We start from the raw sequence: 16,546 nt of genomic DNA, 5'->3' as shown, positions 1-16,546 counted from the left end.
TATTATAGGTTTCAAATTCTGTCAGCACAAAATTCTCATGACAGAAAAAGGACAGAAGCCAAGTATAAATTTTTTTTCTGTATACTTCCAAAATTTCTAAGAGACTATTTTCCCTGGCCACCACATTAACCACCAAAAAAAAAAAAAAAAAAAAAAAAAGAACAATGACATTTTCTCTGTAAAATTACTGACACTATAATCCCCATTTCTAGAAAAAGCCTTTGTTCAACTAATGAATAAGCCCTCATTGAGATGCAAAATCATAGGATGCACTGTGGTTTCCTGAAAAGGCCAAACAGTGATTCTTTCAAAAGAATGAGCAATGAGTGGAGAACATTAGCCAGTTTCAAACAAAGATCTGTTTAGAGCTCCTGCCTTTCCTCCAGTTCCTGTGCATGCAAACCTCTTGCTTTTGTTTTGCTGTAGGAAATACAAATATAAATAACACATACATTATGGTACCACCTCACACAGGAAGTAAGTAGTTGACTCTCAATTATCCACTCGACTAAATCGGGATATTTATAGTTTGAATTATCTGCCCAGCACCACCAGTCACAAAACACCCACTTCCAACAGCTTCATCACCATGAGGGCAGCACCTCTAGGCAGTTAAGGTTTAGGGTCTTCACCAGGGCTCTCTAACAAAAGCAGTTCTAAAATCTAATGATGTGCTATTACTCAACAAATTCAATTAAATAATTCAATCGTTAATGTAAACGGAAATTTAAACAGAACAACTCCACAAACAAATATATGAAAACTGTTGTCGTATCACCGACATGTTCCTTAACTAAGAAAATTTCTATTTATTCCATAGTTTCCCAAATAACAAAAACTAAGAGAAGAATGAACAAAGAATGTAGAGGGAGAGAAGGACTCCAAGTGCTTCTCTGTCATTCTAGTGTGAGAGGGCCCCAACCCCAGACCCAATTTTGTAAGGTTGGGAAGGGTGGAAAGAACAGCAGACAGACAGCATTCACCTTCCAGGAAACAGGTGGGTGAGCTGACTCAAGCATGTCTATCCTCACCCTGGCCTTTAGCAACAAAGGATTAGTGCTGGCAGGAAAGGGGATCATGGGAGTCAGAGTAACAGGGAAATTCTGCTGTACTGTGATCAGTTATAAACAGAATCACTAGACTTTGAAGTTCAAAGGATGAACTTCTGCAGCATTCCCCACTGTATACCAGGACCTAAAGAGAGGATCAGCAATTCAAATGTCAATTAAGAAATAAAGTAATCACAAACCTGTTAATGGAGTATTTGCTGAAGACCTGGCCACCTATTGTGCCCAAAAGCAGTGGAACAAACCTAGCAGGAATTAGGACACTAGAAACAAGCACTGAAGAAGATAACTGTTACTTCCTCTGAACTCCCAGAGGACATAAGGTAAACAGTATTCACTAGGCTCCCCACCATGATACAGACACTGTTGCTCCCAGAAGTACAAAGCAATGGGGCAAATAAACCATTGACTGAAACCCCAGAACATAAGACAAACTAAATCCTTTCTCTAAAAGCTTTTTTTTTTAAATCACAAGTAGCAGTACAAAACTAACACAGAACCTGTCAACTGTAAAACTTAGAACTGAAATACATAAGAATACTTTTAACACATTGATTTATGTCATCTATACTACTTGGGATGGCACATATGTCCACAGTGCCCCCAAGACAAAGCTGATGTAGTTCTTAGATTTGTGTTTGTTTTTTTTATTTATTTTCTCAAATTTCTCAAGCTGTGACAAATTTTAGATAGATAGATAGATAGATAGATAGATAGATAGATAGATAGATAGAGATAAGAGACAGACAGACAGACAGACAGACAGACACAATCACAATCAGGTAACAGGTTCTGTAATCACAGATTCTTTTCCCTGGCAGTCTAGCAAAGACCTTTTGTCTTAAGGTTCAAATCCAATGTCACAATCCCCAGGAAGCCTTTCTATATCCAACTTAGGATTCCTGAGATTGTTCCACCCTCTTTGTTTTAGTTACAACATTTAGCACATTCTTTTATCAAATGAGAATTTGCTATCAAGGTATATTTTTTTAATTTAATCTTTCCTATACAGTCATAAACCAATATAATTGAATTTAATTTTCAATCAACAGCTGGTTTCTATGGCTCCTTCTCAAAGGCATCTATCATGCAAAGACACATATTTAAAAACAACAACAACATAGCTTCAACAGCCTCCTGCCAGCCTTCATTCCATGAACAATGACTCGGAATTATCTACCATATCTAAATTGCTTCTCCAAAAAGTATGTTTTAAATCTCTGTTTTACAGGTTAGTACAAAAGACAAATTGAAAATTAAGAGCTGAACTAGAAATATGGTTCAGCAGACCTTGTCTAGAACACATACAATACCTGATCTTTAAAAATTAAAAGAAAATTTAAAAAGTGGCCAGATGCTTTGACTAATATGCTAATATTATCCTGAGTTGTATTAACTTATATGCCAATACTCAAAAAAAACCAAATTTTAAAATGAACTCAGTTGTAAAATTTTAAGATTTTTTTAAAAATTCAGTCTTCTTAGTAACAAATTGAATATTCACAAACATTTCACCACATTATACTGGAAACTACATTTGAAAATACCCAACTATAATATCTAGGTTGTATGATGAATTAATCTCTTCTCTTTTTGTTGATGTTGCTTATTTATTTAAGACAGGGTTTAACTGTATAGCCCAGGCTGTCCTGGAACTCACTATGTAGTCCAGTCTAGCCTCAAATTCACAATCCTCCTACCTCAGGCTCCTGAGTGCTATACTACACATATGAACCACAATGCTCTGCTAATTTAATCTTTTTGTAAAACAAAAACTGCAAAACAGAATCATGAGATAGTTCTCAGAAAAGCAAAATTTTCAATGTTACTTCTTAGAGCTGTTTATAAATGTTTTTAAATCACCTTGTGCTTCTGAAATGATACATTATATTTTATTGTAGCTATATTTTATAAAGAGAAATATTTATACAGATGCAGATACATATGGTAACAAATTAGAAAAGGTCTTGATCTAAAATTTTCTTAACAAGTCCTACTTGTATAATTTCTGACTAAGTATGTCCTTTTTTACCTAATTTTTGTTTGTGTATTGTAGTTTGTTGTGTTTATTGTTTATTGGTTTTTGAGACATGGCTTGGTTCTGTTGCCCAGGTTGGCCAGAACACCCTATGAAACACAGCCTGGACTTCATCGTGGAATCTTCATTGCTCAGATCACCTATATGCTGTACTGCAAATGTTCCTCATACACCTGGCTTCTTATCTAATTTTTAAGCATATTAGATTTCTACTTAACTATTATTTTAAAAATAACTGCCACTTCTCATGGCTTTCTCGATTTTTCCACCTGTAAAATGGTTGGAGAAATTTATATTTCCCAGAGTTGATTGGGGGAGGAGAGTACACTGAACAAAAAAGCACCTCTCTTACTGATATTTTAAAGATATTAAAAGTAATATACCCAAGCCTCTATAAATACTTTTCTACACCAATGGAATCTCCATCTTGAGATGGTAAAATGAGGTTCTAAATAGCTTCATTTTTAAGCTAATGTGCTTTCTCACTGAAGCACAAAACACAGAAGAGACACATACAGCTATAGTTAACACGTGCCAAGAGCAGGAGCACTACATTCCTAAGGAGACAGGCAAATTTCCATACACAGGAAAATAAATAAACAGTAACTCTAAATGAAAAGAATAAACCAAATATAGTCTATACAGCTTTATACATTTAATTAAAAGTTTTTTTTTAATTCAGAGTTTAAGGATTTTTATGAAAGTATAACAGAAAAAAAAATGATTTAGACTTCTGCCTCAGAGTATACAGAAGGTTCCAAGGAGAAAACAGTCAGGCATTCCTAAAATCTATACATATCAAAATTACTGTTAGAGGGCTGGAGAGATGCCTCAGCAGTTAAGAGCACCGACTGCTCTTCCAGAGGTCCTGAGTTCAATTCCCAGCAACCACATGGGCCTGGCTCACAACCATCTGTAATGGAATCTGATACCCTCTTCTGGTGTGTCTGAAGACAGTGACAGTGTACTCATATACACAAAATAAGCAATTCTTTAAAAAAAAAAAAATACTATTATAGTTTACCAGACAGTGGTTTTTCTTTTTTATCAAAATAAACTATGCTAGCAGGCAGACAACAAAGTGGTATTTTTACCTTGTCATATGTGTGATACTAGGAGAGTGTTTTTTGCTGCTGCAATAGAGAACTGAGCATATGTGATTTCTACACTGGTAACTGTATGTAGTGAGCAGCATCACACCCAGGTGCGTATTAAAGCACTTGAAGAGGCTGTTCAGTGTTTCTGCTGAAAAAGCATCTCCTAATGTTCTCCAAAACAAAAACATCATTTCCCACATGGATTTATACACTTATGCCAACAGGTACAAAATCAATATTCAGAAAACATAGCTAAAATTATCAGAATGTTTATATAAGTTCACTTATACATACCTACAGTATATAAATAATCAAATAACATTTCAGTTGTGAAAATAAATTATTGGCATTAAGCTGGTTATGTAAAAATAATAACATGCATTAAGAAACATATCCTTTTTTTTTTTTCATTAGTTGAGAGGGAAAAAAAAAGAGACCCAAGAATAGATTTTGGTCTAACATAGCAATAGACGCAAATGTGTAATTTTGGGAAGGTGGGCAGAAAAGCCCCAGTAATCGTAGTAGTAAAGGGTAATGAGGATTATACTGTTTTTTACCATGGGTACATGGCACAGAAGATGATATCACAAGTCACATTGGATTCTAGGTCTTCCTTTCCTCACCTATAAAATAGGAATAATGTTTGGCTATACCTCACATAGCCTCTGAGTATGAAATAATTAATATACATAAAGAATTTTATCTAGTGCTAAGCAACATTAAATCACAACTATCATTCTAATTAATGCTGATTATTTTAGGATCACCAATACCTAGAGTTTAAATGGTCAATTAAAAGTAAATTCACTTGTCAATTCCCTAGAATTGGAGTAGGTAAACTAGTTTGCTAGACAAGTAAGTTCAACTTCCCCTGTTTTTGATTGGCATACTTGCTGAAAATAGCTTTTATACTAACTGTGTGCATTACCTATGGGGGTGGGGGGGGGGAGTAGGGGTACCTGGATGGATGCAGGTGCATGTCAAAGCCCACACTGGATACTAGGTGTCTTCCTGATTACTATCCATTTTATTTACCGTCAAAGTCTCTTGGTGACCATGGGGCCATCAATTCTGGATAGTTTAGCTAGCTCTACCTCCCAAATGCTGCCATTACAGCTCTCAGGGTTTTATGTGGCTGATGGGGTAGCCTTCACATTGTGCTGCAATCACTTTATCCACTGAACAATCTCCCCTGCCATAACAACTCTGCTTTTCATATGAATAAAGTTTAAAATACACTGAATAAAAATGCTGTAACAAACCTATCCATTTTATGCTAACAAAAGGTGATAAACATTTTTATAAACTGTTGCTTCCTGTATGCCCATCTTGACACCACCACATTTCCACTAAATAGAGAAGTTATAAGCAAAATCATCTTAAACATAACTACCTTTAAACTTTAATACTACTACTGATGTTTAATAAGAAATACTGACATAAAATATTTGGAAGTTATAGAGTTGTAAGATGGGGGAAGTGTAAATGTAAAGAAAAACAAAACATATGTATACCACAGAGATTAACGGAAGGAAGAACACAGGAGAGAGAAGACATCTCAGAAGTAATAAGCAGCATAAAATCATGGCGGAGCTGATGGCGAGAGCAAAGTTCACGTAGCAGCAGTCACAATGCCAAAGGGAGGAGAGCCAGCCTGCCCAGTCACGCTTTTTAACTGTCTTGTCCAGAAAGAACTGGTCCAAGTCTAAAGACACACGCTAGGGAACATATTTCAATATTTTATTAGAAATTCATCAAGATCTATTCTCAAATAGTGTTACTTGAATATTAAATGAGCAAAATCCACAGAACCTATATTTGTAGAAAAGCACATTGTAATAGTGGAGATAAAACTGCAAAAAAGACCAAATGTATAAGAAATTTTCAAGGAAAAGCACAAGCCCAATGAAGAAAAGTTCTGTCAGTAGAAAGAAAAGCAAAGGAATCCATATTCCTGCTCATGGGAGGAGCACTGTAGCTTAGAGGCCAAAGGAAACTCCAAGAGGTAGAGTGGGAAAGGTATCAAGTAAGAATGACTGAAAACACACGTGTGCAGCATCATAAATCCCTGAGACAGCAAACAACAACGGTCATCAACACTCCCTTAGGTAGAGCTGGCTGCTCTCCCACAGCTCACCATCAGAATCAGCAAGCACTTGGGCAGATGGAAACAGAAACAGCCAGAGCTAATGGAGCACAAAGGTAAAATAGCTCACATTTGCCAGAACATTGCTAAGCTCGGGAATGAAATATGGATAATAAATCCCTATCTGTAGGAAAGAAAATGAAAGCAAAAGGAAACTGCTAAGTCAGGAAAACAGCAAAACTAGAGAAACCAGCCTGGCTACATTAAAAAGAACGTATTCAAGACGCACAGGAATTATAGGAATGTATTTGTGTTATTTTAATGGCACACTCTCATAATTGAATAACCACAGAAATACAAACAATGACAGAATTAAAATGTAAAGTGTAAGTGAATTTTCTATCCTTAAACAGAAAAAGAATTATCCCAAAAAACACATGGAAAGCATGGAGTCTTACACCAAGTTGTGGTCATGTCATTATTTCAAGATTCTAAAGAGAAGCACTCAGTGGACTTAGAAATTAGAAAAATCCTAAATTACACAAATATTCATACAGAAATGGATATTTGAAGATAAGACACTGTTGTGGCTTCAGCAAACCACAGACATCAGATGTTGTAACCAAGCAGACTGGCTGATACCAGAACTTAGAATGACAGTTCAAGTGGGTTTGGCCAACTCAGTTCAAACAGAATTGCTGTTTATATCAACAGAGAATGACTGGCCTGTGTTGACAACTGCTATACCACACAGACCCATTATTTACTAAATGGAGACTTTGCTTACCACACACTGGTTGTTTAACCTGAATAAGCTTAGGAAAGAAACTGCCCAGGCTACATTTGTCTCCACACAGTTATGAGGATTCCTATGCCTTTGCAAAGACCACTTGATATAAAGCATGAATACTTACTAATATCATCTTCATGATAAATGACAGAGTGAAACGGCAGGACTCGATCTTTAATATATCTCTCTGCTGGCTCAATATAAAATGTGCCACCACGAGTCTGGATGAAACCTTCAAATCTTCCATCAATGACAGACCCATGACTAAAGCTTCCTTCTTCACCTATTGATGAAAGCAACAAATTCTTGAAATTTTAATTTCAACGTTCTCCTACTTTTAAAAAAGCCATATATAAATATATAAGTATATATACTTATATACATATATACTTATATACATATATATGTATATATACTTATATACATATATATTTATATACATATATATGTATATATACATATATATGTATATATACATACATATATATATATATATGACACACACATATTTTTTACAACTATCCTAAGTACAAATGTGCTGGGAAATTAATTTCCACATAAAATATATCCGATTAATTGAGATATGAATAGCAACCAGTATTTAGTTAAAACAGATACATAATTACTTACACAACAATAAAAATGGAACATCTGTCATACTGACCATCATATGCCTAGCACCTAGCAGCATCAGACATGCACACAGCAGTCATTCAATAATCATCACATTAACTGAAATTTTTTAAAAAGCAAAGAGATCCTCTAATAAACTAAGTATTTCCAGAATAAAGATACTTAAAGTACCTTTTGAAACTTTTCCTAATTTATCTCAAGTGAAAAGCTTCTTTAGAACGTGATACTGTACATTTGTTGGCCTTCTTGCCACCTATAAATTTTATAAATACATTTTTAAATAGAAAAGGACCAAATAGTTCAGAAGCAATTTAAATATACAGACTTCTACAATCTCTTGTTTGAGATGTTGGACAAAGAAGCTCGATGTAGTGTGTCAAGCCTATAATACCAGAGCCTAGAAACCTGCAATTTCAAAGTAAGAATGAACTGTACAGTGAGAATTAAGCCAGTCTGGGAGGTAAATAAAATTTTTAAATCTTTTAAAAAATGAGTCTTTGAAAAAAGTACTGGACAGATTTGTAATAATATTCCATTATTCTCTAAAAAGAGAAGTAACATCAAAAAAAGGAGTACTTTTAGTTCTACTTAAATATAGTCACAAAATCTAAGTCACCAAAATTAAGTGACATGAAGGCTTGGAGCTTTGCTGTGCTTCACTTCAGTTGCTCTGATGGTTCTGAACTCATGATTTCTCATGTGCTAGACAAGAATTCTACCTCTGAGCCTGTCTACAGCACCATATCACTTTGGTTTTGTTTAAAGATAGCATCTTGGCTATATTGCTCAGATTGGCCTCAAACTCCCTGAACCTCATCCTCCCAAGTAGCCAAAACTATCTGCACATGCCTTTAAAAGGGGCGGGACTCAAAGTTAATTAACAAAGGTGGCATGAGACTGGGGTGGGAGTGCTTGAAATCAGGCTGAACACTATTAACAAGGCTTTTGTCTTCAACAACAAAACCCAAAATTTTAAATGTTCTTTAAAATTTATCTCTCACTAAAAACACATTTCCGTGGGCTCAATCCCAAACATTACAAAGAGGGGAGAGGAGAGAAAAGGGAGGGAGAAGAGGGGAGAAGAGACCAGATGAAAGAAAAGAGAGGGAAGGTAAAGTAGAGAAGAGGGAAGGGAAGAGAAAGAAAGGAGAGGAGAAAAGAGGAGAGGCAGAGTAGGGAAGGAAGGGAAGGAAAGAAGAGGGAAGAAAGGGAAGGAAGGGGTCAGTGGAGAACAGAAAGGATGACAGAAGAAAAGGGGAGGAGAAGGAGGAAAGAGAAAAACAAGGCTGAACTCACCTCACAGGATTGCCTGTAATTTGGGGAGGAGGAAGAGGCCAAACCATCTGGCCCTGGTTAAGCACATACACCTTCCATACCCTGACCCAGACTCTCGCGATTTCTAAGTTATAGATTAACACTGGTTATTTTTTAATAAATCACGAGCTGAAAATAAAATTTGTACTTTTTTGAGACTGTCTTGCTGTGCAGACTTAGCTGACCCTGAACTCATGCTTCTCCTGCCCATGCCTCCAGAATGCCAGAATTGCAGGTATGTGCCATCAAATCTAATCCCCAAGCTATTTTATATGACATCACTTTTCTCTACAACTTCATTTATGTTTGTATTTTTTATGACTGTCACCTATAAAAAAGGCAGTTTGCCCAGTAAGACAGGTGATGAAGAATGCAAGAGAGTATTATAAACTGCCAGAAAAACACTTTCCTTGGTTACAATTAGAAAACTGAAAAAAAAAAAAAAAAAAAACCACTAAAATTTAGTAACAAGCTAGTTTACAGGTCAGTATAAAAATGTATCATTTATCTAGCATAATAAAAAATTAAGTTTCTCTTTAAGCAGTTAATTTTTCAAAATATTATGACTTCAAATAAAAAAAAAATCAAATTGACAGAAGGAAACTTTTGACCACTTTTGAGTTACCAGTTGAGGATTGTCTTTAGTAGTTACTAATGTAGAGTTCTAACAGCCTAAGAGACTGACTTATGATAGTTTCTTTATGACTTCCTGTCTGTCCAACTTTGCTATCTGATGAACTTCCTGTTGGGTTAAGTATGTGCCTGTGACTACCAGCACATTTTAAACTCGTAAGAGATATTTGTTACAAGTATAAAAAACAGACAACCACAATAACAACAACAACAAAGCATGGACTTTAGGGAGAAGGGCATGGGAAATTCTCCTTAGGTGACTTGTCACACGGCTTTGAGCTAAGGTGATCTCTACTGTCAGTCTCCTTTCAAGTTTTTCTATTTATATAACTCAGAAATTCCCATTTATTTCTTCCTTGTAAAGTCAGAAGTCATAAAAATCATTCAAAGTTTTTTGAAAACTCTGAATATGGTGGTACACGCCTGTAGTCTTATCACTTAAGAGACAGGTAAGAGGTTTGCTAGTTACAGACCAGGCTAGACTACACAGCAAGATATTATCTCAAAAACAAACAAACAAACAAGAGGCTAAAACAACAGTAACTCTTAAACTTGGAAGCACCAAGAGTCACAGTGTTACAGATTTTGTAAGTGGTACACTGTGTAATTCAGTATTAAACGTCATGTAAAGTAGGGCCACAGATGACTTCATTTTCAAAGACCATTGCCTAAGATGCCCTGATCTATCTCCTCAGGTTTTGTTTTAAAACAGAAAAAAAAAATAATTGGATTAAGTCAATTAATTAATTACAAAATTTAAAACTCCACAAAATTCCCTACATGACTTGAGCATGGCAACATCAGGCTCAAAACCAGGCAAGACAGATGATTCTAAGTACAGCTCTCATCTCCTCCGGGCTCTGTGCCTCTGCTGCATGCAAGGCTGGGCAGGAAGAACGTGCACCAATGGCCAGTATCGTCTTAGTTTTCTTTTGCTTTTGGTTTAACAAAGTTGGAAATTCATTGACAGGGTTTTTTGTTTTGTTTTTTGGGTTGGTTTTTTTTTTTTTTTTCCTTCGTTGTTGTTGTTGTTATTGTTTGGGTTTTTTTTTGTTGTTTTTGAGCAACTGATATTAGAGAACTGAAAATACTTAGGGAAAGGACAGTATAAACCCAAGTACAGATACAGGCTTCTAAAGAGACAGACAGCCACCTGGGATCAGATGCCAATCTCTTCTCCCCTTTCTCAGAGATATATGACTCCTGTCTAGAATGCACCCCAGGGCACAAATCAAAGTTGAACCAAGGACCACAGAGCCACTGGAATGCTTTCTCCATCCTTTATAGATCTCTAGGGAAAAGGTCCCTGGCCAACAGATTGGTAAGCTTGATTCTTACGGATCTTAGAATCTTCTAGAATTCTTAACACTCTGGACAGTCAAATGGCATGATATTCTTTCTCTGCCACTTTCTTTCCTCTCCTCAGTATTTACAAACCTTTTCTGAAATATCTGCCTATATTTATCATTTATACTCCCTTGTGTAGAAAAAAAAATCAAAGAAAATGTCAGATAAAAGTCCAACTTACCATAAATATGTCCAGTGTAAATATGAGAGGTATCATAATCAAGTACTTTATTTGATGTTTCTACTTTAAATTCATCACTAAAAAGGGAAGTGTCCCTCTTCATTCGTAGGTTGAATTGTCTGCAAAATGGGACGGGAAAAGAAATTTAAAGGCTCCAAATCCTAAAGGACTTATTTACTATTTTAAAAAAGTACATAAGACAAGGACTGTGTCACACAATACATCTATTTGGGAAATATGGTGAGTTCCAGGCCAGGTGGAACTATAAAATAAAACCATGTCTCAAAACAAAACTCAGGTAAATTATAAATTCTGCCCATCTTGTGGAACTGTTTTAAGGATTAGAGATCATAACATAAAGTCAGCACTTACTTAGCCTGCAGGAAATGTGGATAAATGGCAACAACTTAATTGTCATTACTAAACTCTTAAAAGTATATCATACATCCATAATTGCTACAGAAGTCTACACACAATAGAATTTCTACTCCATGATCTTTATGGCAAATGTAACAAAGATATGTTGTAACAGTTTATCTTCTCAAGCATGTTTGGAATAGTAGAACAGGAAGGAACCTTGTTTAAAACACATTCGAGTTTGCACCAGTAACTAAACTCATCTGTAACATAAATAAGTTGGTACAACATCTGCTTAGGAAAACGGATCAAAAGACAGTGATGAGTGACAGCGACACAGAATTCTTGTAGAATTCTTAGTCATGCTTCCACATAATAAAATGACCTCCAGTACAACAGACTTCAATAAATGACCTCTGTCTCCATTTTCTGACAAATCCCTTAAAACTCTGGGATCTCCTGAATGGTAGAGGAATATCTTCATCCCTATTTAAGAGTCCATTTCTAATCACACCAAATTCTATAAAGAGGTGACTGAACATAGGACCCCCACACATCCTCAGGTTGATCAGGGGCTGTGTAACATGTTTATAGACTTTAATATCCACTCTGCAATCCCTGATACCTGGGGCTAGAATTCCAGCCCTCAGTCACTTGGAAATTTCTGATGATCAGCCCAACCTGAGGCTGTCTGAGGTTAGCCCATGTTCAGTCACTTCATTATCATGGTGAACACATGGAAGTACTGCAAAGGTGACACATCAAGAAAGAGCACGAAAGCTCTGTGCTCCTCTCCATCCTTTGCATCACTTTCATTTTGCTGTTCCTAAGTTGTATCCTTTATAACAAACTAATATTGGTAAGTAAACTGTAGGGCTTGAGGTGTAGCTAAGAGTAAAGTTCCTAATTATCATGCTTAAGAGGTATGAGTGTGTTCCCTACATCAATGAAAGGAAAGAATTTATATGGATGTGAGAGAAAAGAAACACTCAACTGCTAGTGCAATTACAAACTGGCACAGCCACTACAGAAATCAGTGTAGTGGTTCCTCAGGAAGCTGGGAATCAATCTTCCTCAAAATCCAGCTATACCACTCTTGAGCATATACCCAAATGACGCTATATCCTACTACAGAAATAAGTGCTCATCCATGTTCACTGCTGCTCTATCCATAGTAGCCAAGAAAGCAGTAGTCTAGATGTCCATCAACTGATAATGAATAATGAAAATGTAGTACATTACATAAAGAAATATTCAGTCATTAAGAAAATTTTAATTGTGAAATTTGTGGGTAAAATGGATAGAACTAGAAAAAAAATCATCCTGAGTGAGGTAATACAGACCCCCAAAATACAAATGTCGTATATTTTTCTCTTACATGTACATGTTAGCTTTTAAGCTCTCAATATATGTGCTACAATTTGAACAACCACAGAGGTTAGGTACCCAGTAAGGTACTGATGGGGAGAGAGGATCTCAATAAAGAGGAACTAGAATATAGTGTTATAAAAGAGACAAAAGTGTTAAGTAGAAGACGAGGATTAAATAGGGAAGGAGATGGAAGAGAAGGGTAAAGAAGGGAATATGGTGAATTACAACTAACACCAAACCACTAAAAACCATATGGAATCCTACTACTATAAAAGCTTCCTAAAATAAATACAAGTAAGAGTCACAAAATAATAAATACAAGTAAGAGTCACAAAAAGTTACAAGTAAGTCACAAAATAAGAGACAATGCCCCAACTAGTCATCTTATGCCACCAGTAAAATCTCCAATGCTAGATACGGGTTGCATCTTGTTGAGTCACTGGCCAAAGGGCCCTTACAGAAACCTCCAAACAGCATAGACTATTGCCAAGGCTATTAGTTACTCTTCACAACCTGATAGTAAGGCCGTATTGCTGAAGACAACACTTACTATGAACTATGAGAAGCTTCACCTCCTATGACAAGCATTCATTGTACTGGAATATACTCTGCAGGCTACAGAAGGAGAAAGGTGATCATCAATATCTTCCAGTTACAAACCCTTGTGGCTCCCCACAAGATAAAGTGGTGCAATACTGGCACACAGATTATTGGAGTAACCAACCACTTTCTGATTGGATTTAAAGCCCATTCAGTGAGATATAATCAATACCTGGCACTGCTAAAGTGGTCAAGAGCCTGAGACTACATAGGTCACAGGCACAAGGGAATAAATAATAAAAATTACTACTATTATATTGCTAAAGGAAAATGGCAATAAAATGACTCTTAATGGCATACTGCTATACCCATAGATCACAGCCTTATTCAACCATCATCAGAGAGACATCTTTGCAGTAGATGGGATTTAACAGGGACCCACAAATGGACAATGTGCACAGAGACTCTGGAGCACTCAGTCCTAAATGGGATGTTTTCATCAAGCCCATCCCCTTAAGGCTCAGGGATTTATGCAGAAGAAGAAGCAAAAAGATCCTAAAAGCCAGAAGTGATGGAAGAATCCAAAGAAATCATGTCTTCCATGTGTCTTTGATGCACATATGAACACACAGTAACTATAGTAGCATGCACAAAACCTGTACAAGTTAAAGCCAGATAAGATCCCAGTACTGATGGGGGAAGTAGGCACAGGGTCTTTTCCCTAACCAAGAAACTATTCACAACCGATACCCACTGACAAAGGGAAAATCTGTTTTCTCCAAGGGAGTCTCTCTGGGTATATTAACCACACTTCGGGGCAGGCCTCAAACCCAGGAGTAGTTGGTTAACACAAAATAAATGCAACGGTATTTTTGTCAACTTATGTTTTATTTTGCATTGTTTATTCCATTTTTTGTCTTATTAGACTTTTGTTTGGATTATGTTCTGTGGTTTTGAGAGGTTTGTTTCTTGTTTCTTCTTCTTGCTTTTGTTTCTTGGTTTGTTTTAGAAAGAAAGAGAGAGAGAGAGAGAGAGAGAGAGAGAGAGAGAGAGAGAGAGCGAGAAAAGAAGGGAAGGGAGGAAGGGAGGGGAGAAGGGAGGGAGGGAAATTGGGTGTGTAAAGATATAGGAAAGATCTGGAAAAAACTCAGTGAAGAGTAAAAATATGATCAAAATATACTGTATAAAATATTTTTCATTAAAAAAATGTAAGGAAACTATTTTCCTAACTTCTGTGAGCCATTCTTGAAAATTAACTTTAGGAAGAAGTTGTAAGCACTCATTTGTAAGGAGTTTCTCTGTTCCTTACCAAATTCCTGGCCTGAAACACATGACCACACTCCTCACATAGGAGTGTGACTAGTGATCAGAACAGAGTTCTCCATGCTACTGAGGTATCTAGATGGGCCCTAAGGGTTTAGCCAATGAGCTTCCCTACCAGGACACATTCCTTTCTGCAAAAGGTATTTAATCTCTAGCCACCCTGAGGAAGTGGTATACACCCATTTTCCATGATGAACAGTCAATAAACAGTATGGATAAGCTCAGACTGTCTCTCATCAAGAACCTCCATGGGGAGCATGGAGAAAGCCTTTGTCTACAGAGCCTGTCTAAGTCTCCCACAGAAGGCCCCTCCTCCTCGCTATTTCCAGCAGAGTCTGAAAGTCCAGGAGTCGGGGAATTCCAGCTTCTATCTCAGCCTGTGTCGTTTTTCACTCTAACTGAAGCCTCCAGCCTGGGCTGCACTCTCAGACACGCCCCCCATCACGCTATGGCTGCATAGGGTAAAATGTAGTATAGCGTCTCATCTCCCATTTTGCCTGCCCAAGTGGCATTCCCATACCCCAGCAGCAAGGTGGAATGTGGGATCACAATAATGGTTATAGATAACTATCTGAATCTGTGAGGTCTCCTTAGTCACAATCTCTTATAATAGCAATATAAAAATAAACAGCATAATAAGTACAGTAAAATATTTTTCAATTTTTATCTTATTATTTTACGTAAATGAGTGGGTATTACCCTGCAGGTATGTCTGTGCACCATGTGTGTGCCTGACAGCTGCAGAAGTCCAAAGAGGGTACTAGATCCTCTAGAATTGGAATTACAGATGTTTGTAAGCCACCATATTGATGCTGGGACTCAAACATGGGTCCTCTGCAAGAGAAAAGTGCTCTTACTCTCTGAACCAACTTTCCAGTCCACACTATATTTTTTTCAAATAGTAACGATTATAAATAAACATATACATATATATATATATATATATATATATATATATACACACATATTTCTGCAAAGAACATTTTTGTGTGAAAAACATAGTGTCCAAATGTATGCCAAATGACTTGAAAGATATAAAAGAAATTAAAAGTAAGGGTCAACTTGGAATGGAAAATGAATAGCTAGAGACAGGAAATGGAAAGAAATTGTCTTTTACTCTTCTGCACCATCTAGATTTGAAACATGTGAACTTATTCCTTACTCAAAAAACTAAATGTAAATTAACATCTTAATGTGTAGGAGTATAGTTCAGTGATAAAGCACTACCTAACATACACCAAAAGGCCCTCTATTTTAGCCCAGTGCCACAAAAAGGAACAAAACAAAACAACCTTAAGATACAACACAATGGAGCTGTAGCAATGGCTTAATGGTTAAGAACACTGCTTGCTTGTCAAGGTGACCTAGGTTCCATCCCTAGCACCCACAAAGCAGCTCACAACCATCTGTAACTCCAGTCCTAAGGGATCCTCCTCCTCTGGCCTCTGAGGGCACTGAGTGAATGTGGTATACAGACAGAACACACACACACACACACACACACACACACAAACCTAAGAAGAGGAGAAGGAGGAAGTACTAAGGGTGGAGTGGGGAAGTGGTAAAAGATGAAGAAATAACACAAGGCACAAGACATGGTAGCTATGTAACACATTTCAGGCTTGGGCTATACAGATAAATGGCATCACTTCTATGTCCCTGCCTCCAAACTGTAAAAATCATGAACTAAATAAGAGGCCAAGCATAGTCAAGGACAGGTTGCTCAACAGTGCAGAGCACTTATCTAACATGAGTCCAATCCCCAGCAG

General features: G+C 36.7%; 1 protein-coding gene across 1 annotated transcript in view; it reads right to left on the bottom strand.

Annotated features, from left to right (window-relative positions):
- Adam10 (ADAM metallopeptidase domain 10) overlaps nucleotides 1-16,546 on the bottom strand; it is a 109,941-nt gene that overhangs the window by 50,673 nt on the left and 42,722 nt on the right. Inside the window, exons 3-4 of the mRNA XM_076926232.1 lie at nucleotides 11,187-11,305; nucleotides 7,203-7,361 (exon numbers count right to left, since the gene is read on the bottom strand). Of these exons, the coding sequence (XP_076782347.1) occupies nucleotides 7,203-7,361; nucleotides 11,187-11,305 (278 nt within the window). The remainder of the gene's footprint in view (nucleotides 1-7,202; nucleotides 7,362-11,186; nucleotides 11,306-16,546) is intronic.

This window comes from Arvicanthis niloticus, chromosome 27 (assembly GCF_011762505.2).
Source record: "Arvicanthis niloticus isolate mArvNil1 chromosome 27, mArvNil1.pat.X, whole genome shotgun sequence".
Taxonomy (NCBI): Eukaryota; Metazoa; Chordata; class Mammalia; order Rodentia; family Muridae; genus Arvicanthis; species Arvicanthis niloticus.
The sequence above is the reverse complement of the archived record's forward strand: the minus strand, read 5'-3'. Positions and strand labels throughout refer to the sequence as shown.